Source organism: Eleutherodactylus coqui, chromosome 3, assembly GCF_035609145.1.
Source record: "Eleutherodactylus coqui strain aEleCoq1 chromosome 3, aEleCoq1.hap1, whole genome shotgun sequence".
Taxonomy (NCBI): domain Eukaryota; kingdom Metazoa; phylum Chordata; class Amphibia; order Anura; family Eleutherodactylidae; genus Eleutherodactylus; species Eleutherodactylus coqui.
This window is the reverse complement of record NC_089839.1, coordinates 148,485,377-148,511,924: the sequence shown is the minus strand read 5'-3', so window position 1 is coordinate 148,511,924 and position 26,548 is coordinate 148,485,377. Positions and strand designations below refer to the sequence as shown.

Sequence of the window (26,548 nt, the reverse complement as noted above, 5' to 3'; positions counted from 1 at the left end):
GGACAAAAATATGAAAACATGCCCTAAAATCGGTCTCCACATGTTCTATTGAAATATGATTTATAATCGTATGTTATTTAAGTGGAGGTAATATGATAAGATGCTGCTTGGCAGAAGTGAACATCTGCCTGAGCAACAAGGTTCCATTGGTCAGGGGTTGGAGCCAGTCAGCTGCTGTTACCAGCTGCCTCTCAAAACCACCAGAGCAGGGCAAGAGGTGAAGTACGTAATGCAGAATCAAACAGGTGGGAACTTGAAGTGCCGTGAATAAAAACTCCTTTTATTGTAATCCGTGCATGTAAAAATCACAGGTCCAGAGGACTAGTTTCAGCTCCTCATGAGCCTTGATCACCTCTGAGGTGAAGTAAACACAGATGGGAAAGCTCTCAGTCAAGCAGGAGCCAAAAGGGCAGCTCAGTGCTAATGATTAAAATCCCATGCATTTTGTATGGTGTTTCCGTATTTATGTCCACCCCCTGTTAGTTGAGATGTAAGTTCTTGATATGTAGGTGACAGTGACCATGAGACCAAGCCCTTGGAAGTAGAATCTTACAGGGACTGTTTAAAGAGGTGTTCCAATCCAGACTTTTATGACATATCCACAGGACATGCCATAAAAGTCTGAAAGATACGAGTCCCATCTCTGCAACAGCTGTATGCATTGGTCAGGGGTGGTTTTAGAGTATGCTTACAATGTATGTGATGGTCCATATTGATCACCAGATTCCACATCTGTGTATTTAACAATGATCTCTGCTCCGTGTCCTCTTGGCCGTGTGTCACACATTGATTCTGACGTTCCTTGTGTGTGTTTTGCACCATGTTCGCAGCCTGTTTTGTAGGCTGAGTATTCACGTCCCAAGGGGTTCCTGCTCTTTTCCAAAACAGCCAGAGGGGCAGAGAAAAGCTGATCTATGGGGAGCTCAGGGACATGTCAACAGCCGCCTTGTGCGCAAGGTGGTGTAAGGTTTGTGTAACTGGTACAGAATGTCCCAGCAGCACGACTGTCAGCTGTACGTCCAGGTGAACTGGAGAAACAAAGAAAATGTCCCTAGATCTGCCCCCTTCTGATTCTACAAATGACATCACGGAAAAGCCCCCCAAAGAACTAAGCCAGGTAAGCAGCAGAACATAGCAGGTAATGTACTAGATGTTGTCAGGGATGAACAGGTATAGCAGAACTGAGTTTGCCATTGGTTTACCTGCAGTAACACTCTGTGGTATCACAATGGTGAATGACAAAATCAGTACTGCTGTATGGAGAAGTTTGGATCCCGCACATCTGTACAGTATCAGTATTCATAGCTGTTATCAAGCAGTCCTATAACAATATGTTGATATGTGCGGTACTGTGTAAAGGTTTTAGGCAGGTGTGGAAAAAATGCTGCAAAGTCAGAATTCTTTCAAAAATAGAAATGTTAATACTTTTTAGTCAATTAAGAAAATGCAAAGTGAGTGAACAAAAGAGAAAACTAAATCAGGTCAATATTTGCTGTGACCGCCCTTTAGCTTTGAAGCAGCATCAATTCTTTTAGGTACACTTGCACACAGTTTGTGAAGGAACTCAGCAGGGAGGTTGTCCCAAACACCTTGCAGTACTAAGCACAGATGTTCTGTGGATGTAGCTTTCTCATATCCTTCTGTCTCTTCATGTAATCCCAGACAGACTGGATGATGTGAGATCAGGGCTCTGTGGGGGCCATATCATCACTTCCAGGACTCCTTGTTCTTCTTTAGGGCTCACATCCCGCCGGTCAGATTCCGCATGCATGAGCCCGCAGCAGAATCAACACCACCTGTGGCCAAGGACCCTGCGTACCCATCCAGGTCTTCTTTTTTCTATACTGCGGGTGTGTGCGGAAGCGCTAGTCGGCGCATATGTGCAGTAGAGTTTTTCTTTTCAAACTCCTGCTTTCCCAATGGAAGCTGTCCGTGCGGGAACCGCACTGAAATGGAGCATGCACCCAAAGGTTCGCAAACCAAATCTGCATGCTTTAATTCAGTTGTGGATGCCCATGTTTCCCTATAGGCGGCTTAAACTGTGGGTGCCCAGACATGGATTCTACAATTCAAATCCACTGGTAGACACTGGGCCTAACACTGAAGACCATTCCTAAAAACATTGATTTTTGGTTTCGAGTCGTTGTCCGGCTCCAGAAGAAATTTACAATATTTTTCTTACTTTGCAACATGTTTACTACACCTGCCTAAAACATTTCCATAATACTGTAGGTGTTGTGGAACTACAGGTTTCAAAATATCCATTGTTAATTATAACAAAAAAGGACATCTAAGACCTGGATAGACACATGTATAGCTCCCAGACCCCCCATGTGGATTTAATGCAGAGATCAGCTAGGTTTGTTTTTTTCGAGCTGTGTAATCCGAAGTGTCCAAGATCCCTTTACACGTTGCTCAGGCTGAGGGTGCCCACCCACTAGCGTTTTTTTACTGCGAAATTCGCAGCGTTTTTTTTTTCTGCAGGGGTCTTTGGGCTATGGGACATGCAAAGCTAAAATCGCGATCGCGCAAAATCGCGATATCGCAGTAAATCGCGATTTTGCGCGATCGCGATTTTTACATTACAAGTCCCATAGACCCCCTGCAGAAAAAAAAAACCTGCGAATTTTGCAGTGAAAAAAAACGCCAGTGGGTGGGCGCCATGAAGACGGGGTTACTTGTACATGCATGTTTCTATAGGAAATCCCATCCTTATCTGTTTCTACAAAGCTAATCCATGTACAGCCTCCACACTTCCGTGGTCGCCTCGCAAACATAAACACATTGTTCTTCCTGCTGGAAAGTCTAGCTTTGTATGTTTGACACAAGGCATTCCTGCACCATTTAGCCCATAATGCAAGAAGCCAGGTCTCTGTAGGTTGAAGGGTGCTGACGGAGGAGCAGGTTGTGCACATCTACCCTAAATACGTATCACTTCTGACAGTTTATAAGATAGACCTGTATGTACATTTACAGTATAGGCAAATGTGATGTTGCATGGAATTTCCCATTTGTCATGCCGCCGTGTATTTGAGCTGAGCTGGCAATCCTGAGATGTTCAACCTTTGGATAGCATTGGATTTCTGGTTAATCATTTTCTATTAAGCGAACAACATGTAGGATCTCAAAAGTTACATCTAACCCAAAAAATTGAGAAAGTCACTAAAAGGGACCTTTCACATGATCAGGCTTTTCCACATTTCACATCACGAGCCACGATAAATTCCGCACATTGTGATGTAGAATGAAAAATGGCTTAAATCAGCTTGCAATTCCACACTAAAATCTTCAGTTAAGGCTCCTGCACAGAGAAAATCGCAATATCACCACAAGAAATTTGTGGCAAAATCACATTTTGACATCGATATTGATATTATTTGGACTCTGTGTTTTTGATAGACTAGTATTTTAACATTGCTGTGTAATTTTCAGCGAGCCATTTGTAGCCTGGTTTTATCTTGAGCCGGTCTCCTCTCCTTAACTAAAACAGAAGAGCTTTGCAGAACATTTAGATCTCTGTAAGGGACCTTCCAGAATTATTCTGCGAGTGCGCACCACAAGGTGCAATTTAAAAGGGTTGTCCAGGATTAGAAAAACATTGCTGCTTTTTTCCAAACACAGCACCACCCGTGTCTGTGGGTTGTATTTGGTATTGCAGCTCAGCTCCCATTCACTTCAATGGAACTGAGCTGCAATACCAGAAACAACCCCACGGACAAGGGTGGCGCTGTGTTTGCAAGAAATCAGTCATGTTTTTCCAACCCCGGACATCCTGTTAAGAGCTTCTGCACATGAACGTAGACGCGCTCGAGAGGATGGTGTAATTGCGCTATGAATGGAGCGCGATTCTATGCGTTTGCTTGCTTCCCCACATAATTTACTATACATTTTTGTTCTTCCTGGCCCATTACCGACTTAGCAGCCTAATTAATCCCTGGTGTTAGTAATTAGCACTGCAAAATTGCACAGTTAGGGCGCCCACCCACTGGCATTTTTTTTCCCTGCGAAATTCGCAGCATTTTTTTCTCTGCAGGGGTCTATGGGACTTGTAATGTTAAAATCGCGATCGCGCAAAATCGCAATTTAGCGCGAAATCGCGATTTTGCGCGATCGCGATTTTAACATTACAAGTCCCATAGACCCCTGCAGACAAAAAAATGCTGCGAATTTCGCAGGGAAAAAAAACGCCAGTGGGTGGGCGCCCTTACGCATCAATCAGCTGGAGTGCGCATTTGCGAACTTCAATAGACTCCTATTGAGCCTTGGTTGCACAAATGCGCACACAAAAAAGAGCATGTCGCGTATTTTTTCACGCAATGGAAATGCTGGTGCAAAAACGCTCAATGTGAGGGAAACTATTGAAATCAATGTGTTCTGTTGTCTGCAGTTTGCATAAGCAATTTTGCACACACGAAACCGGCCTTAGGGCTTAACCAGATGAGCGTGATTTTATCCCATTATGCGGTCATTTCATGTCCATATAACGAAACAAAATGAAACCATTGATTTCAACTGTTTCATTTCCACTACTGGGATTTTCAGGCGTTAACACTATGTGGGAAAAAGGTAGTTCAGGACCTACCTTTCCGCTTAAATGTTTTTCAAACTCATGCGGAATAGTGCAGATTTTGAAAGGAAAAAATATATATATTTTCACCTTGTCCATGCACTACTACGCTCCGTGGCAGCAAGCATAGTTGCGCATACACCTGTGTGCAGGAGCCCTTAAGGTGAGAGCTTATTTAGATGACCATATATCGGCTGCGTTTTCACGCCGAGCCGATATATGGTGTCCTTGTCAGCAGGGGGAGGATGATGGAAGAGCCGGGAGCAGGAACTGAGCTCCCGCCCCCTTCCCCACCCCTCACCACTATTTGCAATGGGAGGGCCGGGACAGGGGCGGGGCTAAGCTCCGGTACTTAGCACCACCCCTGTCTTGCCCCCCCCTATTGCAAATAGTGGCAAGGGGCAGAGAGGGGGCGGGAGCTCAGTTTCTGCTCCTGGCTCTTCCATCCTCCCCCCCCCCCCTGCACACAAGGACACTGTATATCGGCTTGGCATGAAAACCAAGCCGATATACGGTCGTCTGAATAAGCCCTCACTCTGTGGAATTTCGCACCAAAATCTGTAGGTCTAAGGGCTTATTCAGTCAATCGTATATCGGCCGGGTATTCACGCCTGCCGATATACGGTGTCCCTCTCTGCAGGGGGAGGAGGCTGGAAGAGTCGGGAGGAGTGCACTGAGCGTCCGCCTCCTCTCCGCCCCTCTGCACTATTTGCAATGGGAGGAGGTGGGATGGGGCGGAGCTAAGTTATGTGAGTTAGCTCCGCCCCATCTCACCCCTCCCATTGCAAATAGTGCGGAGGCGGGAGCTCAGGGCACTGCTCCCGGCTCTTCCAGCCTCCTCCCCCTGCAGAGAGGGACGTTGTATATCGGCCGGCGTGAATACTCGGCCGATATACGGTCGTCTGAATAAGCATTAAGGGCAGATTTTGATGTGGAACTGCAGGCAGATTTTAGCCATTTTCAATTCTGCATCAAAATCTACACGTAGCCAGTAGACTCTGGTGTTAAGATACGTCTTGTGGGCTAATTCCACCCTAATGAAAGGTCTCTATGGTAGCCAGATATTTTATGCCAAGGAGAGGATCAGATCTCCTTACAATGAAGCAGGAAAAGCTTCCCCAACTCAGCTCTCCCTCTGTAATGGTTACACTGATTTGTTCCACCATCCAGCCCTTGGTAAAAAAAAAAACGGCTCCAGCATATCTGAAAGCAGATGTAGGCTGGATTTATTCATTTCTGCTTCATCATTTTATATACAAGATTTTGAAGCGTTTTTCCATACTGCGCTGCAGCAGTTTCTTTTTATAACCAAGGAGTACGATCAGCGACAAACTTTACATAGCTTTCATGTTTTTTGCTCAAACACAATTTTATTGAGCCAAGAAAAGTTAAAACTAGGACGAAAACCTGGTTGAATCCATTACAACCAGCGTATAACACGTAATGCAGCAGAAAAAAGAAGCGCGACAAGAATAATGATTCATGCACATGAAATTCGGTACAGATTCGGACGTAAGGTTTCCAAGGAGGGGTGAAGGCAATCACTGCCAAGAATGGCAACAGAGAGGCGCAAAGGAGGCAGAGGATTCACTTCTTGAGTAGAGTTGAGTGAACTTTTGAAAAGTTTGTTTCATCCGGCGCACTGCATTTTAGAAAAATATTTGTTCTGGTCTAAACTAGTTGGAACCGAATCAGAACTTCACCAACAACCCTAGAATTGTTTTTGTGGTCCTGTGGTTAGCACTGTTGCCTAAACTGACATTTGCATGGAGTTTGTATGTTCTCCCTGTGTTACATAATAATCACCTTTATTTATATAGTGCTTACACATTATGCATCACTTGATACTTTGTCCCTATTGGGGCTCCCAATCTATATTTACCTACTATTATGTTTTTGCAGTGTGGGAAGAACCCCACCCCCCCTAACACAGGTAGAACATGTAAACTCTGTGCAGATGTTGTTCTTGGTCAGAGTTAGACCTAGGACCTCAGTGCTACTAGGCAACAGTGCTAATTACTGAGCCACTATGCTTCTTCTTTCTCCTCAACAAATGTATGCAATATATAATTAAAGGTGTTTGTTATGGAGAAGAAACCCACACAAATGCATGTAGAAGGTACAATCACCATGCAGAACTTGTTCTTTGTTCAATTTGAACCTAGTGCTGCATGGCAACATTGCTAACCACTGAGTCGCCACATTGCTTCTTTTTCTTCCTTAACACATGTATGCAATATATAAATAAAGGTAACTGTTATGGAGAAGAAACTCACAAAAACGCAGGGAGAACATACAAAACCATGCAGATATTGTGCTTGGTCAGATATGAACCTAGGTCCCAAGCACTACTAGATAACAAAGCTAACCATTGAGCCACCATGCTTCTTCTTCCTCCTCAGGAACACTCGGTTGTAGAAGTTGATTTGTAAGGATCTGAGCAACTCTGACAAGGCACAAATTGTGATGGCTCGACGACTAGGTCAGAGCATCTCTAAAACAGCAGTCTTGTGTTCTTTGTATGCTTTGGTTGGTACCCATCAAAAGTGGTCAGAAGAGAAACAACTGGTGATCCAGTGACGAGGCTATAGGCTTCCAAGGATCATTAACGTGTATGGGAGCAAAGGCTAGCCTGTCTAGTCCATTCCCACAATAGATATACTGTAACACAAATTACTAATAAAGTATATATTGGCTGTGATCATACAAAAGTATCAAAATACCTTGTGTGGTGCAGAGTGTTAAGGCAGCAGAAATGCAGTCCAAATCTCTTGCTCATGACCTGAAGGCTGCAGGTTCAATCCCTGCATGGTTCAGGTAGTTGGCTCAAGGTTTGTAAAATGAGTACCCAGCTGCTGACTGGGAAAGGCAATGGTAAACAGATGACAAAAACAGTCTGCTGAGAAAATGTCATGTTGTCGTGACTCGGTGCTTGCAACAGGGGCCTTTACCTAAATACATATTGTATCACAAAGTCCTGCATTTAGGTTTTCAAAGCCACATACTAATCAGAGTGCTCATACAAAAGAATGTGGCCTGGTCTAATGAATCACGTTTTCTTGTTCATCATGTGATGCTTTACGGAGGAGCATGCAGAGAAAGTGCCCAGGGTAACTAAGAAGGGTGGTATCATTTTTTCATCTATGCAATTATAACTCAGAATTCCTGTGGCGAGCCACAAAGCAGGGGGTCACGAGCCACCGGTTGGGGACCACTGCTCTACTTTCTACAGAAACTGCAATACTAAACTCTCAAAAGGTCTCCTGATGACTAAACGTAAGAGTAACTACTTTTTATTGATTTTTCTGGATCTCTCTGCAGCATTTTACACCATAGATTACCAACTTCTCCTCAGTAAGCTCCACTTTATTAGCCTTCAGGACACTACTCTTAGTTGTCTTCCTACCTCTCTGACTACCTATTCAGTGTTCATTTGCCAGCACTACTTCTCCTCTTACTCCTGCTGTTGAGGTTTCTCATAGTTTCAGACCTGGGTCCTCTCCTCATCTTTAGCTACACAGTCCCTATTGGACAAACTTTCACCAAATTGGGCTGGCAGTACCATCTCTATGATAATGATAGCGTGGTTTCACATCTGTGCTTGGGGTTCCGTTCCACTTTCATGTTCCATTTGGGAAGAAGGAAAGGCTAATGCCTGTGTGTGAACAGCTTGGTCTTAGGATGGAACTGAATAGTGTTAAACTGACCCTATTGACTATAATGGGATTCATTCACTTTTAGCTGGAAGTAAAAGCGCTGCATGCACGTGATTTTAGCCCGTGTGAAGAAGCCTCAGGAAAACTTCCAGATAGGAAATCAGGTAAAAAGGTGCAACAGGTTTTCTTTTTAACCCACAACACGACTTCTGTATAGCGGTATTGTTTTTTTCATTTCCCCCAAGTGATTCCCCACCTGCAGTGATACAATTGTAACTTTTGTATGGAAGCTGTACTAACAACATTTCCGAGAACTGTCACTTTGCCAAAAATCATAAGTGTCTTCCAAGTAAAACTATATAGTCGTCACCAAGTTTTCCCAGATCACTTTGGATATTCACACAAAGTGGATCTGCCGCATACATTTCTGCCACATTCTTATTTATTTGATGTTTTTTAGAAAATCATTCACTCATATTAGGCCTCATTCACACGGGCGCCATTTTGATGCCGCACTAAAAAAATCATGACAATCGGAGCACAAAATCGCATGAACAAAGAATAGCCTCGACCAAGTTGTAGCTATTCATCGCGATGACACGCTGCAGCCCCGAAATTCCTTGGTCGGCAGAACTACTAAATCACTTTAAATGCCTCACTAGAGGCACCTGTCATTGAGATGCAAGCAGATGCAAGCGAGTGCTGTTAAACTCCCTCCCCCTCTATTCTCTTGCATTGTGCCGTCAAAAGATAGGGTAAGATCTATCTTTGGGCACCTATGTTGAAATAACACGCCTATGTTTTATCTTTTGCGCTGCAATTTTTTTAGACACGTCAAAAAAACCCGTATGTCTGAAGGAATACGTAGGAAACCAATGTTTTTAATAGACATGATTTTTTGACACTCCTACATCAAAATGACGTCCATGTGAACGAGACCTTAAACTGATTTTCTGAACAATTACTAAGTGGTGACCCCTTCTAGCTGCACAGTGGTTTATCCCGGAGTTGTTATTCAGCTTCTAGATAAGCTTGATAACAATCCATGTTAGGCTTGTGTCGCATGGGTGCATTTGTGCGCAGAAAAATTTTGCGCAATACGCAGGAAATAGGACCTATTTATTCCAATTGGTTCGTGCACAAGTGTGTATTTTGCATGCATAAGGGTGACTACCCGCTACAGTTTTTTTTCTCTGTGAAATTCGCAGCGTTTTTTTTCTGCAGGGGTCTATGGAACTTGTAATGTTAAAATCGCGATCGCGCAAAATCGCAATTTACAAGTCCCATAGACCCCTGTAGAAAAAAAAATGCTGCGAATTTCGCAGTGAGAAAAAACTGTAGATGGTAGTCACCCTAATTGTGTTGAGCAAAAAAAGTGCAACACACTCTATTTTCCTCTGCATTGGCGCAGGAAAAGAACACGTCTTGAACTCATTACAGTAATTGGGCATTTCAATGGCTGAGAGCATTATTGTGTGTCTTTTTGAACGCACAAATGCACAAGGTTTGTGGCGCAAAAGCTACATTAAAAAATGTGCTTGCACACGCAAATATGCAACACCCGTTTCGCAAAAACGAACACTTGTGTGACACAGGCCTTAGAGCTAATTGATTGTCTCCCAGTTTTTCATAACTAGATAAGACTTTTCATAATAGTGTCATAGTTCCCATTTATGAGAAAGTCATTAACTTAGACTTAGGGCGGCGACAGACGAGCATATATCAAAATACGCTCGCTTCTGCACAACGTTTTTGCGCAGTGAATGAGTGTATTTTGCATGTATAGCTCCGCAAATACTGTGCGTACTTGTACAGGCACTGCTTAGTCACATGGGCGGGGAAATCACCCCGCTCTGATTCAAATGGTTAATTAGCCTAACGAGGTGCCGATGATCATGAGTATTCGCAATGTCTCACGCATACCTACATGTGCTGATCTGCGTGTTTGGGCGTGTTTGCGCACCTCCCATAGGCTTTTTGGTGCGCAAACACATGCAAGATAGGACAGGCCCTATTTTTTTATGCAAAAAAAAAAAAGAAGTGAGAATGAATCCATTAAAATCAGCGGGTTATACTCTCTGCGTTTTATGGGTGGGATACTCCCGTGCATAAAAATGCGCTAATACCTGGTCGTCAGACTCAGGCCTTATGATGGGATACATTAGAATCCATGTATTTTTGACTGTAGTTAGCAACATTCACACGGGTGAGAATCTCGGGCAAGTTTGATGCATTGCAAGATGTTATGCGATTTTAACATTAGAAAGTCCCATTTACTTTTGCAATTAAAAAATTGCGTGATTTTATCGCAGGCGGCAGCGATGTGAGGCGAGATTATTCTCTAAAACAAAAAAAAGCATCACTAACGCTCAAAAATTGCAGCGAGCAAAGATGCGATTTTGCCACGATTTTCTCATGGCAAAATCGCGATCGTCCGTGTGAAACTAGCCTTACTTGCATATTCTTGCTGTCACAACAACGGAGAATCTGATCCTCTGAAACCTCATCTGCTCGGCACGGGTCCCCAGTGATCTGGTATTGATGCACTATCCGAAGGATAAGCCGTCAATGCTGCAGTAGCAGAAAACCCCTTCCCGAATTTGCCTAGACCCCGGAGAATGGAGCGAGGACAGTGGACTTCTTTCATGCCCTTTGTGAATTGTAACCGTGATGTGATCTCACCTTCCAGTATCCACGCTGATACGACTGATGTGTCTTTGGATGTCAGAGCCATGATGAGAAGTCTTTTTTCTTCTGCTAATTAATTCATTAATGAATCAAACGTTTCAGAAGCTTCCATTGAACATAATGTGCTGAGTGTTCTGGAGGAAATCCCCCAGCACCGCCGAGTAACACTGCATTAGGTCAATTCCCACTAGTGCAATCCGTGACAAAAGTGATAGTTTAATAACAGGCGCAGTTCCAGCAGCAGCTGCTTATTGCCGGAGGGAACAATATAAGAATGAAGAGCAGATCTTTATGGCGAATGCACAGATGAGTGAGCGGATCTACTAGGCAATAACAATGTCGTACGGTTCGCTATATGTGACGGAGATTACAAGTATTACTCACAGGTTCGGTGCAAACAGATTCCTGCCTTGAAAGCGAGATTATCTATAGGATAAAAACTATTTGCATCAGTAGTAGCAAGCTATTAGTATAAGGGCTCCTGTACACAAAATCGCTCACACAAACAGCAGACAATAGACCACACTGATTTCAATGGGTTCCTTCACATTGAGCATTTTTTGCGCCTGCATTTCCACTAGGCAAAAAAAAAAAAAATTGCCAACATGCTCTATTTTTGTGCTAATTTGTGCACCCAAGGTTCAATAGGAGTCTATGGGGGTGCGCAAAATGTGAACCCTGTTTGCACAAAATTGTGCTCAGAACTGCGCAATTTTGTGGTGTTAATTGCTAACACCAGGGACTAGAGTCTCCTCCGTCGATGAGAACAGGCCCAGCAGCGCAAAAATATAGATTAAAATGCGTGGAAATTCAGAGCGTAATTGCATCATCCGTTCGTGAGCGTATTTAGGCAAATGCTCATGTGCAAGAGTCCTTAGGGCTCATTCTCAGAAACGTATTTTCACCACACATTGTGCGTGCAATGTACACGCGCATGATATGCAGGAAATGGAGTCAATGAAAGTATAAGGATTTCATTGATTCATTCATATCTGCGTATATACATTGCATGTAATACGCATGTGAAAAAGAACGCAGTGTGTTCTATTTTACCACATAGTACACATATGGGTTGTGTATTTAATGCAGACCGTATACAATACAATTAGCTCCATGTTCTGCCAAGCACTGGCTACATCAGGGGACTGGGCTTTGTGCACACACCCGGGTGCAGACGTTGTTCAAAGTTGCGAGTCCTGCCACTACAACTTATTTGCCGGCAGTACACAGCTACCTGTGCAGTGAGGGATTGGGAACTGGGAACTTCCTTTAGCTCAGGATTGGTTAGGGGGACTAATAGAAGGAGAGTAGAGATGAGCAAGCATACTCGCTAAGGACAATTACTCGAGCGAGCATTGTCCTTAGCGAGTACCTGCCGGCTCGGAAGAAAAGATTCGGGTGCCGGCGCGGGTGAGTGGTGAGTTGCGGGAGTGAGCAGGGAGGGGCGGGCGGGAGAGAGTGAGAGAGAGATCTCCCCTCCATTCCCCCCTGCTCTTCCCCGCGGCACCCGAATCTTTTCTTCCAAGCGGGCAGGTACTCGCTAAGGACAATGCTCGCTCGAGTGTCCTTAGCGAGTATGCTCGCTCATCTCTAAAGGAGAGAGAAGGGGTTGAAGAAGAAGGGAGGGAGAGTCTAGGAGAGCCTTGGAGGAATCAAGTTAAGCTTGTGCTCAAGGCAACTTTGAGTTCATGTCAGGTTTAGTATAACCTAGGCTGGATCGAATCAAGCAGTGGGTGTCGAGGGGTTAGCTAGTGGCTCCTGGTGACTAGTGGAAATTTGGTGCACACATTTATGAACATATATTAAAAATTGGTACAGGGACTAAAGAAAGAACCATATAAAATCCCTTTGTCACAACTGACTGCCGCTACTGAGCACTTCATGACAATGTTACTGCCTTTTATATGCGGCCATTAGTTTACCATACAGATAAGTTCTAGTTGTGCGAGTTGGGACTCGGAGATTATCCTCAATGTCCAGTACTCATTTTCAAAAGGCAGGAACAAACCCTGTGTGGTCAGCAATACAAGAACGTTTTGCATTGCTAATTCAATCTTGCTATATTCTCTTAGCAAACCATGCTTTGATTATAACAAGCGTTCATCAAATGTGAGCCTATTTTAGGCAATTTTCATGATTGCAATTAAAATAGTGCCATAATGGTTCTCATCAAGTTACAATCACTGTTGATTTATGATGCTCAATATTTACATTTTCCCTTGCGCTATTTCCTCCATGCTGAGTAATCAGGAAATTATACAGTAGTTATAAACTGAGCATTATGGGAAAAGTCATTCTCATACAATAGTCCTGATCAGTAGCTGTTTAGCTGCTAGGAAGAAGTTGACAAAAGATTAAGATTCTAGTCTATATACAAAGTCATCGGATAAAAGGAAACAGCGAATACAAAGTAGTACCCTACTGATAGGAAAAAATGATTTTTTTTTTTGTATTATGGAAGGCCGTGCCTAGAAGGATGAGTGTTTGAAAGGCAGATGTTTTCTCAAGACTCCCAAACTTCTCTCCCGTCAGTGACAAGCCGGAAGTTACTGCAATGTTAAACAGTTAAGCATGCTGCCCAAATCCCCGCTCCAATCCCTAATGATTATTACTTATGCATTTGAATAGCAGCATGTGGCGTTCCGTGGTGAAGTATGATGCACATGTATCCGGTCTTACTGTATGGCACTGTGGCTGGAGCTATTAGAGGACAGTTTAGTCAGCACAATTAATAAGCCGCTGACTGTACCTGCTTCCATTGCAAACACATGGTGACTGGCACAGGCCTTAGGGCCCATTCACACAGACGTACTTTCTGCCTATATTATGGCTCCTGCACACGGGCGATTTTGCACATGCTTTCCCAGTGTGCAAAATTGCTTGCGCAAACTGCAGACAATAGAGCCCATTGATTTCAATAGGTTCCCTCATATTGGGCATTTTCGCCCCCGCATTTCTTGCAGGTGAAAAAATACGCGACATGTTCTATTTTTATTGCTATTGGTGCATTTAAGGCTCAATAGGAGTCTATGCTGGTGTGCAAATGTGCACACCATCTGCACGAAATAGCGTGTAAATGCGCGATTTTGTGGTGTTAATTGCTAACAGCCTGAACTAATCAGGTTCAAAACCGGTGTGGGTGTCTCCTTCGTCAATGTTAACAGGCCAGGCAGCTCAAAAATGTACAGTAAAATGTTTGGGTACATTGACAAAACACGTGATTGTGCTGCATTCAGAGCGCAATCACATCGTCCCTTTATGAGCATATCTACATATATGCTCGTGCACAGGGGCCCTTACATCCATATGTTAACAGACGACAACATACAAGGACAACATACAACACCATTGATTTGCATTGCTGTATTCAGACATTTAGACACACGTAAAATTGCAACATGTTGGATTTAGGTCCGTATCACAGACTGCAAATCTCCCATTAACCCCTTCCCGCTCCAGGGCGTAAGTTTACGTCCTGACTGCAGAGTACTTTCCACAACAGGGCGTAAACTTACGTCCTGGGGATAGCACGAGATCACTTATGATCTCGCGCTATTCCCCAGCGGGAGCCGGCTGTCAGTCACAGCCGGCCTCCCACTGTTAACCCCTTCCCTGCCCTTCCCTTCCCTGGCATGGGAAGGGCTTACAGAGTGAGCGCGCTCCCTCTGTGACGTCACCGGGCTCTCGCGATATAATCGCAGAGAGCCCGGCTGGTTGCCATCGCAACAGGACGCCAGATACTGGCGTCCTGTATTGCCATAGCCTGTGATCGCTGTATAAGCGATAAGGCATGGCAGGGCAGTAGCCCTGCCATGCCTTATCACAGCGATCATCAGTGCTGTTCTGTCCCCAGAGGGACACAAATTGTGTAAAAAAAGATAACAAAAATGAATAAAAAAGAAAAATGTAAAAAAAAAAGTTTTAAAATTCTTTTTTTATGCTTTTTCTCTTATTAGCATAAAAAAAGGTTAAAAAAATTAAAATCCCACTTATTTGGTATTGTCGTGTCTGTAACGACGCGTACAATAAGTAGCACATGCTTTTGATTGTGAACGGAAAAAAGCATTTTAAAAAAACGCTAAAAAACTGAGGTAAAATGCTAATTTCTAGCATTTTGCCTCCCTAAAAACGCAATAAGGGTTTATTCAGATGACCGTTTATCGGCTGCGTTTTCACGCCAAGCCGATATACGGTGTCCTTGTCTGCAGGGGGGGGAGGATGGAAGAGCCAGGAGCAGGAACTGAGCTTCCGCCCCCTCTCCGCCCCTTGCCACTATTTGCAATAGGAGGGGCGGTACAGGAGCGGGGCTAAGTCTCCGAGTTTAGCCCTGCCCTCATCCCGCCCCTCGTATTGCAAATAGTGACAAGTGGCGGGAGCTTAATTCCTGCTCCTGGCTTTTCCATCCTCCCCCCCCCCCCCCCTTCAGACAAGGACACCATATATCGGCTCGACGTGAAAACCCAGCCGATATACGGTCGTCTGAATAAGCCCTAAAAGTGATTTAAAAAAACGTATGTCCCCAAAATGGTACCAATAAAAACTAAAGCTCGTCTCGCAAAAAATAAGCCCTCACAGAGCTCCGTCCATAAAAAAATAAAAAAGTTACAGGACTTTGAATGCAGCGATTTAGAAAAAAAAAAGATTTCCAAAAAAAGGGTTTTCATTGCAGAAAAGAGGAAAAACCTTTAAAAAAATGTAAGAATTTTGGTATCGTTGTAACCGTACCGGCCCGTAGAAAAAATGTATTGTGTCATTTATGCTGCATGATTAACGCTGTAAAGAAAAAAATCTATGGCAGAATTGATGCGTTTTCTCTCCCTGCTATCATAAAAAATATAATAAAAGTTTTACAATATAGTCAATGTACCCAAAAGTCGCAACGAAAAAAACTACAGCTCACCATGCAAAAAACAAGCCCTTATACGGCCGCGTCGACGGAAAAATAAAAAAGTTATGGCTTTTGAAAAACGGAGAAGAAAATCCGCCACAAATCGTTGCGTCCTTAAGCCCAAAATAGGCCATGTCCTTAAGGGGTTAAGGGCTTTTACCCACCAGCTTTTTTTTTTTTCGCTGCGATTTCGCTGCGTTTTTTTCCCCCAAATGTCAATGGGACTTTCTAATGTTAAAATCGCATCACACAAAAATCGCAAGTTTGTGCAATTTTTGTGCAATGCAATTTTAACATTAGAAAGTCCCATTGACATTTGGGAAAATACACGCAGCGAAGTCGCAGCAGAAAAAAAAAAGCTAGTGGGTAAAAGCTCTAAGGACAGATTAAAAAGAGCACCTGAAAGGAGATAATTTATTCCCCTTCGACGGCTTTTCACACTCTGTGACAGAGGGCAGGAGTTTAAAAGAAAACTAGCGGGAGGACAGGTAGCACCCGATCGTCCACACACAATGTATTCACTACCAGCAGGGAAGATAGGGCCGGTCCTAGCTTTTCTCAGTCATACAATAAATGGGTCAGAATTCCCGTAAAGAAAAGCCACTGAAATCCTATTGAAATCAGTGACTTTGTTTTGTCCTGTTATATGGCCGTGATAATAAGGGCAGAAAACCACGTTTGTCTGAATCCGACCTAAAGTTTATGGGATTGTGTAAAAACATTCAGTTGCATACGTATTCATTGTGCTTTCTTGTGCATGTGGCCAGAAAACAGTTGGAAAAAGTGACATCAACTAGGCCTTCTTACTTTTTTTTTGTGTGCAGAGATGTAAAAGTCGTGCATATACACAAAAACACATTGAAAACACATCAAAAGGGACAAAAATTACACACGCCAGTAGGAATGAGGCCTTATAGGCAGTTGCCCTATAAGTTCTTTCTAGCTGGTTCTGTTCTGTTGGGCACTATAGATAGTTCTATTGTAAGGATATAACTTGTATAGTGGATCCTTATAGTTGCATTATTTGCTTACAGTAGTGTGTTACTCTTACATGTATGTGTGTACTGTGTAACCCGATGCTCTACTACCCTAAAGAGTAGTATTTTTGGGGCATTATATGATTAAAAATATTTTTATGACAAGTATTACAATTCAATTGTATGACATGTATTTTTACAATCAATAAAGAAAGTATTTACAAAACAAAGTATTTGGGCATAGTATGGAACTACTATATGGTGTGGACAGCTTATGGGATTATTGTTTGGTCATTGTATGGTGTTATTTTAAATGGGCATTTGATGTATCAATGTAGCGCTGTATTATTTGGGCACTATCAGTGTAGCACCACGTGTGAAGATTTTCAGGGTGGGGTGCTTGAAATCTAAGCCCTACCCCAAAAATAAACCCTATCTGCAGTAAAGAAAAAATATATATTACATCACCTAAGAGGCGCTCTTATCTCTGGCACATCTTCTCCCCTGAAGCTCTCCAACACTTGCTTGAAGTCTTCTGCCAGCTCTTCCTGGATTGGAGGATCAAAATCCCAGCTTCCAGGAAGGGCTAGCTGTGATTGGCTCATGAGCGCAGTGGCTCAGCCAATCAGAGCTGGCGCTTGATTAACCAATCACAGCCATTCATTGATTCATTGAATGGCTGTGATTGGTTCCTCAAGCACTGGCCCTGATTGGTGAGCTGCAAGCTCGGGAACCAATCAGAGGCAGAGCTTCCTGGAGGTTGGGATTTTCAAAGGCCTGACCAGGAAGCCAAGCAACTGCCGAGAAGCTTCAGGGCAGACGTGCCGGAGAGGTGATGTAATCCTTTTTTTTGCCGGTAGGGCTTAGTTTAGTGCTTTTACAAAAGGAGTTCCTATTGTAAAAGTTGCATCGCACAAAACTGCATTTTCATGTGATGCAACAGAAAGGAAGGCCCCATAGGGAAACATGGGCTACAAAAAGAAGTAAAATACGCAAATCGCGGCTGTATAGAGCATGATGCGATGCAATGTCACTGGCTACATAACATCACTTGTGTGGAAGAACTCATAGGAAGGCATTGGGCTCCACATAGATGCGATTTGTAGCACTGTCACAAAAGAAAATCGGCCTTATTATATGGAGTGGTATTTTATGTCTTTCTTTACATAAGTGGACATTGGCATGAGTTGGCCCCCAAATCTGCAGCTGGGAGGCAATGAACACGTCTAAACGGGTTGTCTAGGATTAGAAAAACATGGCTGCTATCTTTCAGAAACAGCACTACACCTCTACAGTGAATGGAGCCAAACTGCAGTACCGCTAACAAACTGTGAAAAGGTGTGGCACTGTTTTTGGAAGAAAGAAGCAATGTTTTTCTAAACCTGGACAACCCTTTTAACCCCTTGAGTGGCACGCCCAGAAATTTTCAGGGACAAGCTCCACTGCCGATAGTGATATAGCCCGGAAGATTTCCGGGCTATGTATCACTATGGGAGCTGCAGAGCACAATGCCGCAAGCTGTGACATTGTGCTCTGCCTGCACAGAGCTAGAGAGAATAAAGCAGGACATTGAGAAGCAGGAAGATATTGCCGATATGCCGGCAATCTCCTGCTTCTAAGTCTCCTGCTTTGTTTATAGGTTGCCATAGAGACCATCGGCTTGTCAGAAGCAAGCCGATGATCTCTGTGGCTGGGAGAGCTGGTGCTTGGCTGTGAGAGGACATCTAGGCACCAGCTCTTACAGCAGAGATCAGAGAAAACCTCTAATCTCTGCTGTGTTAACCCTTTACATGCTGCAGTCTATGTGACTGCAGCATGTAAAGGGCTGTCACTGCAGCATGTAAAGGGCTGTCACCATCAGACCCCCGGAAAGTGATCAGGGGGTCCTGATGGGTCCCTGTGGAAGTCCCCTAAAGGGACAAAAAATAAATAAAAGTAAAAAAATTATAACAAAAATAAAAATAAAAACACTTGTCTCCCTTTACTTTGTAAAAAATTTAAAATGAAATCACACATGTGGTATCCATGCGTCGTAATGACCCAGAGAAGGAAGTTGGTACATTATTTAACCCCTTAATGACATGGCCCCTTTTTTTATTTTTTCCCCATTTCTTCTTTTCCTCCCCGAAACATAAAAACTGTATAAACTTGGTATCGCCGGAATCGTGTGACTCAGAGAATAATGTTATCCCATTATTTATTCTGCATGTTGAACGCCGTAAAAATGAAATCCAAAAAACAAATGGCAGAATTTCTTTTTTTTCCCCCAATCTCCCTACAAATGTTTTCACAAATGTTATGTAATACATTATATATACCCAAAAATGATGCCATCAAAAAGTACAACTTGTTCCGCAAAAAACAAGCCCTCATATGGCCGTGTCAATGGAAAAATGAAAAAGTTATGGCTCTTGGAACGCAACTGCAAAATTAGTTGAAATTCAATGATTAGACCATTTAAAAAACCTGCCCTGGTGGGCACGACAGGGTGGTAGGAAACCCGCCACTCAAGGGGTTAAGAGTCTTTCTATGATTGGAGAAGATATACCGGAGAGTATACAGCATGTACAGGAGAGAGTTATAGGTCTTATTTGAGCCTGAATATACTGTTGCACGAGAGAGACTTTTAAATGACTAATTCAAGTTATAAAACTTTTTTTGTGTTTTTATTTCAAATACTTCTTTGTGTCTTATTCAGTTTGGTTTCTTTCTGCCAGGATTCGGAGTCTCTGGTGGAGTCTCAGACGAGTGTATGGAGATCCCGGGACTGGCTGAGATTTGCTCCGCTCTGGTTGATTGTGATTGTAATTGCTGGAGCCGGACTGACATGGTTCGTTTTAGGTAGTTATATCTATTATTATATCTATATTACAATCTACAGAAAGATAAACTTATAGTTATATTACTATTCCATTATAGTGTAAGTCCAGCTATACCAACTCCTCCCTCATCTCCATCTGTTACTGCCAACTTAACAAGTTAAGGTACATTTACACAGCACAACTATTGCAGGGAGCTGAAGTTGGCAGGAGGGCAGCTCAAGTGGTTATGCCAATTCTAATTGCGTTACAATGGTTGCTACTCTGTCTAGCGATGTTGGCTCGTGCCACACGTGGATTGCAATAGGGCCCTTGCTGGGACCGTCTGTAGTTAGTGTAGGTTATGTGATGCCAGTGCCTTTTAGTGTTATAATGAAAACAAAGATCTGGTACCGTGTTAGCCAGTAGGGCAAAATGTGATTGTTCTCAGCAAGAGAAACGACGTAATCTTGTAGATATGATACCTTTTAATGGCTAACAAAAATACATGATGTAATAATAGCGAGCTTTCGTACCAACGCAGGGTACTTCTTCCGGCTTAAATGGATTGGATCTGAAGAGGCATGCATATTTATACACACTTATAACATACATACTTATGACAAGGCACAGATATGGATGTGATTGGTTCGCACTTAAAAGGAATTCTGCAAACCAGAAAACAAACTTTTTTTGTCTAGGCACTGATAGCGGAGTGAAAGTTTTATGGTCTCTAAATTACTGTTGGAAGTGGGGGAAAAGGTCAACAGGCTTGAATTGTTATAAGAGATATACAAACATTTTTAGCTAAATACTGATAAGGGAGTGAAAGTTTATGGTCCCTGAATTACTGTTGATGGGGGTCTTATCTGTGCAATCAAGTCTCACACTTCCCATTCACGCATAAATCCTGGGGAATAATTTAACCCAGTATTCAGAGTGTCAAAGGTTGTTATCAATTTATACTCCCAAATTCTTCTGTGGTTTTGTGACTTGAAACCACCCTTCAATATCAAAACTCTCATATCTCCTATGTCATGTTCATGGCTAGAGAAGTGTTCGGCCACAGGTAATTCTCTTCTTCTGTGTTCAATCGTGTGGCGATGAGATCTCATCCTGGCTTTCAGTTTCTGTCCTGTTTCTCCAACATAAAGACCCCCAACAGGACATTTACTGCACATGATCAGGTACACAACATTGGACGAGGAACATGTGAATGTCCCCTGGATCTTATAGTCCTGCTGTGTGTTGGGGATCCGTATCCTGTCCGCAGTCAGTACATGTGAGCAGGTCTTACAGCTCCTTACATTACAGGGATAAGTTCCTTTTTGTGTGTCAGAGGGTAATGCACTAAAGTTAATAAAGTTAGGAGGTTGCCTGTAACACAGAAGCGGAGGCCAGAAAGTCACTCTCCAGTTTTGCCATAAAAAGGTTGGCATATTGCGGTGCCATTTTACTGCCCATGGCAGTCCCTGTGAGTTGCAGGAATTTCTTTTTGCCAAAGGAGAAATAATTGTGTGTGAGAATGAATCTTGTGAGTTGTAGCACCGCATCAGAGGCAACCTCCTAACCTGAGGAACTTTACCAATGGCTGCCTCTAGTAGTGACCTACAATCCGCAACTAGAGGTACTAAGGAAAACCGCACGAAAACTCCACCATACCCTGCACAAGGATGACCGTCTGAAAACCATATTCCCGGACCCTCCGCTTCTGTGTTACAGGCAACCTCCTAACTTGAGGAACTTTATAATCAGGAGTGCATTACCCTCTGACACACAAAAAGGAACTTATCCCTGTAATGTAAGGAGCTGTAAGACCTGCTCACATGTACTGACTGCGGACAGGATACGGATCCCCAACACACAGCAGGACTATAAGATCCAGGGGACATTCACATGTTCCTCGTCCAATGTTGTGTACCTGATCATGTGCAGTAAATGTCCTGTTGGGGGTCTTTATGTTGGAGAAACAGGACAGAAACTGAAAGCCAGGATGAGATCTCATCGTCACACGATTGAACACAGAAGAAGAGAATTACCTGTGGCCGAACACTTCTCTAGCCATGAACATGACATAGGAGATATGAGAGTTTTGATATTGAAGGGTGGTTTCAAGTCACAAAACCACAGAAGAATTTGGGAGTATAAATTGATAACAACCTTTGACACGCTGAATACTGGGTTAAATTATTCCCCAGGATTTATGCGTGAATGGGAAGTGTGAGACTTGATTGCACAGATAAGACCCCCATCAACAGTAATTCAGGGACCATAAACTTTCACTCCCTTATCAGTATTTAGCTAAAAATGTTTGTGTATCTCTTATAACAATTCAAGCCTGTTGACCTTTCCCCCCCCCCCCCCAACAGTAATTTAGAGACCATAAAACTTTCACTCCGCTATCAGTGCCTAGACAAAAAAAGTTTGTTTTCTGGTTTGCAGAATTCCTTTTAAGTGCGAACCAATCACATCCATATCTGTGCCTTGTCATAAGTATGTATGTTATAAGTGTGTATAAATATGCATGCCTCTTCAGATCCAATCCATTTAAGCCGGAAGAAGTACTCTGCGTTGGTACGAAAGCTCGCTATTATTACATCATGTATTTTTGTTAGCCATTAAAAGGTATCATATCTACAAGATTACGTCGTTTCTCTTGCTGAGAACAATCACATTTTAGTGTTATGCGACAATGAAATAAAGAGTCCAGTCCCAAGCGCTTTAGTGAAGCTGAAGGTACCCAGTTTACTTGCAACTTGGAAAATAGGTTAAAGTCCAACAAACGGTAACCATTTACTTAGTCGTTCTAGACATTTACTTCTTAATCGCTCTACTGGAGACAAAAATGAAGTGGCTAGGCTAAATTATCTGGCGGCTGAACTAGGAGGTTACTGGTGGAGGAATGGAGGGAGTAGTGCAGACTCTCTTGTAAACACTCTGGCTCTTGCCTGAATAGGGACAGGTTAAACTCATGATTGCAGTAGCAGGATTCCTTCCTGTTGATGAGCTGGCCCTCCCTGGCAAGGCTGCAGACAACTGAAGACTTCTTTTTTTGTCCCGCTGCTCTACCCTCCTGCTGGCTCCATGACTAAACTTCCTCCAAGGATTATTCCCAGGCCTGGGCAACCCTCCCCTTCACTTCCCTCTCCACTAACTCCTGGAGAGACTCAACAAGCTCCTACTTCACACCACCCCTAAACTGTCTCCTATACCATCCCCACTAACCAATCCTTGGCCAAGAGAAAATCTCTCTACCCAATCCCAGCCCAGGCTAGGGGGTGATTGACAGATAACAGAGAGAGTTTGGGTGAAATCTGCAAAGTCATGCAGAGACAGACAAAACAGACACTAGACATTAACTCTTAGGGGCCTAGACATGACCAATACACAAAGACAAGTGTTACTATACATACATTAAGACAAACATATACACACCACATGAGGTTGCTATGCTGTGGGGCACCAACTCCGGGGCACTACACTATCAGCTGAATAATATCTTCAAAGAGTGAATGGAAATGATAGTCATTCAGTGTAAACATGGCCACTGGCAGGGTGATGTCCCTATAGATTTCATATCAGCTTACCAAAAATAGTCATTGGTTGATCAAAAGTCATCTGGTATAAAGTATTGGAACCACTTGTGAACAAATCTGCATGGAGATCCCCTCTATGTAGGATATCTCAGCAAACAACTAATGACCAATCATTGCTCTGTAGGAGAGAAAACAGAAGGCCATCATTCATACACTTAAACAGATTTTCTGAGCAATTATATGAATAGTTACTCCATGTAAAGGTCACTTTAGGGACCTTTCAACCGGAACGGAATAAGTCGCACAATGTACTGCAAGCGATGGATTTGATGAAGAATTGAAAATGGCTTAAATGGTTAGAACTGCAGATTCTGATGTGGAATTCTGCAACTTTGGATTTGGCTGCATCCTGTGACGCCATTCTGTCCTGTGTGAAAGGTCACTTTGTGGGGCATAGCTAAAGGTTTGTGGGCCTGGGTACAAAAGTTCAGTTAGTGTTCCCCTGCAACTTCACTTCATGGCCATGCCTCACCCATCACTTTTAGCAGCATCGCTGGCCTTTTAAATGATTCTCCGATGCAGCACAAGCCTTGAGACATTTGTTTTGTTTCTCCACAAAAAAAGCAAAAAATATACTGTATATACACCTTGAAGACAAGATAAGATAACTTTCATACCATGTTTGGCTCAGCTTTGGTGTACTTCTAATAGTGAACTTAGCATCAGTGGTATAGCAAGGTCAGGTGGTACCCGGTGCGGGGGTCCCCTCCAATATCAAAGAGGGTGTAGCGTATGTACTGGGGGTCCCCAGCAATACCTAAGTGGGTGTAGCGTGTGTACGGAGGGTCCCATCCAATAACTAAGAGGGTGCAGCATGTGTATGAGGGTCCCATCCAATAACTAAGAGGGTACAGCGTGTGTACGAGGGTCCCATCCAATAACTAAGAGAGTGGAGTTTGTGTGCTGGAGTTCCCCTACAATAACTAAGAGGGTGCAGGGTGTGTTTCGAGGGTCCCCTTCAATAACTAACAAGGGGTAGCTAGTACTGTGCAGTCAGGCAGCCTTAGGGGGGGGGGGGGTCTCTGCGTCTTCCTGGCTTAGGGGCTGGGTCACCAACCCTGTGCCCCCTATAGATATGCTAGTGGTCCCTTTAGTAGAAAATATTCTGTGGATATGCCATGAAAGTCTAGATATCCCTTTAAATGCACTGTCTTGCTTAGGTTTTAGCTAATGTAAGGAGAAGTGCGTATTTTTCTCTACAAAAACAATTTATGTAAACATACTATGGAATTCTTGTATGCAAATAATAGTACTGCCTCCCTATCTCTTTATGTAAATGATGTTGGCACAGATAGTACTGCCTCCATGTCTCCTCATACAAATGATGTAGGCACAGATAGAACTGCCTGTATGTTTCCTCAATAAAATGATGTTAGCACAGATAGTACTACCTCTCCATCTCTCCTTCTGTGGGAAGACCTTCTGCTGCCTCTCATTTATTCAGACAGACCTAAGCAGTGAAAGCAGGAACTGGAAGATAAATATTTCAGAAATTAAGTGTATTTCCCCCCCATAAAAGAACAGGGAACTCAATAACATGCAGAATAAGGGTGACTACTAGAGATGAGCGAACGTACTTGTCCGAGCTTGATATTCGTGCGAATATTAGGGTGTTCGGGATGCTCGTTACTCTTAACGAGCACCACGCGGTGTTCGGGTTACTTTCAGTTTCCTCTCTGAGACGTTAGCGCGCTTTTCTGGCCAATTGAAAGACAGGGAAGGCATTACAACTTCCCCCTGTGAGGTTCAAGCCCTATACCACCCCCCTGCTGTGAGTGGCTGGGGCGATCAGATGTCACCCGAGTATAAAAGTCGGCCCCTCCCGCGGCTCGCCTCAGATGCCTTGTGAGTTAGCTGAGGGAAAGTGCTGCTGCTGGTGCTGCTGTAGGGAGAGTGTTAGGAGTGAGTGTAGGCTTCAAGAACCCCAACGGTCCTTCTCAGGGCCACATCTATCCGTGTGCAGTACTGTGGAGGGTGCTGTTAGCAGTGTTGCACAAATTTTTTTTTTTCAAAATCGGCAGTCTGCAGAGCATTGCGCCTTGCAGTAATACTACAGGGACAGAAGTGGTGGTTAGGTAGGGAGAGTGTTAGGAGTGAGTGTAGGCTTCAAGAACCCCAACGGTCCTTCTTAGGGCCACATCTATCCGTGTGCAGTACTGTGCAGGCTGCTGTTAGCAGTGTTGCATATTTTTTTCTTTTCAAAATCGGCTGTCTGCAGAGCATTGCGCCTTGCAGTAATAGGGAGAAAATTGTGTAGGCAGGGCCAGAAGACATATATTATTGATTGAATATAGTCAGTGGGCCCTCCGTTTCCAAAAAAGGGAAAAATTGTATTTGTCCTGCAGTCTTGCGCCAATTTATTTCCTGCCTGTGAAAAGTCTCCGCTCTGCTGCACTTCATATAACTGCATTTCTGTGCAACACATATCTTATCTGATTGAATATAGTCAGTGGGCCCTCCGTTTCCCAAAAAGGGAAAAATTGTATTTGCCCTGCAGTCTTGCGCCAATTTATTTCCTGCCTGGGAAAAGTAACTGCTCTGCTGCACTTCATATAACTGCATTTCTGTGCAACACATATCTTATCTGATTGAATATAGTCAGTGGGCCCTCCGTTTCCCAAAAAGGGAAAAATTGTATTTGTCCTGCAGGCTTGCGCCAATTTATTTGCTGCCTGTGAAAAGTCTCCGCTCTGCTGCACTTCATATAACTGCATTTCTGTGCAACACATATCTTATTTGATTGAATATAGTCAGTGGGCCCTCCGTTTCCCAAAAAGGGAAAAATTGTATTTGTCCTGCAGGCTTGCGCCAATTTATTTGCTGCCTGTAAAAAAGTCTCCGCTCTGCTGCACTTCATATAACTGCATTTCTGTGCAACACATATCTTATCTGATTGAATATAGTCAGTGGGCCCTCCGTTTCCAAAAAAGGGAAAAATTGTATTTGTCCTGCAGGCTTGCGCCAATTTATTTGCTGCCTGTGAAAAGTCTCCGCTCTGCTGCACTTCATATAACTGCATTTCTGTGCAACACATATCTCATCTGATTGAATATAGTCAGTGGGCCCTCCGTTTCCAAAAAAGGGAAAAATTGTATTTGTCCTGCAGTCTTGCGCCAATTTATTTGCTGCCTGTGAAAAGTCTCCGCTCTACTGCACTTCATACAACTGCATTTCTGTGCAACACATATCTTATCTGATTGAATATAGTCAGTGGGCCCTCCGTTTCCCAAAAAGGGAAAAATTGTATTTGTCCTGCAGGCTTGCGCCAATTTATTTGCTGCCTGTGAAAAGTCTCCGCTCTGCTGCACTTCATATAACTGCATTTCTGTGCAACACATATCTTATCTGATTGAATATAGTCAGTGGGCCCTCCGTTTC

The 26,548-nt window shown here is 43.4% G+C and overlaps 1 protein-coding gene across 2 annotated transcripts in view; it reads left to right on the top strand.

The window, feature by feature from the left end:
- Window positions 1–923: 923 nt before the first annotated feature.
- TMPRSS6 (transmembrane serine protease 6) overlaps window positions 924–26,548 on the top strand; it is a 104,738-nt gene continuing 79,113 nt past the window's right edge. For both annotated transcript variants that reach the window (XM_066594570.1, XM_066594569.1), the window contains exons 1-2: window positions 924–1,117; window positions 19,494–19,617. In XM_066594570.1, coding sequence (XP_066450667.1) covers window positions 1,046–1,117; window positions 19,494–19,617 — 196 coding nt within the window. In that variant the 5' untranslated portion in view covers window positions 924–1,045. The remainder of the gene's footprint in view (window positions 1,118–19,493; window positions 19,618–26,548) is intronic.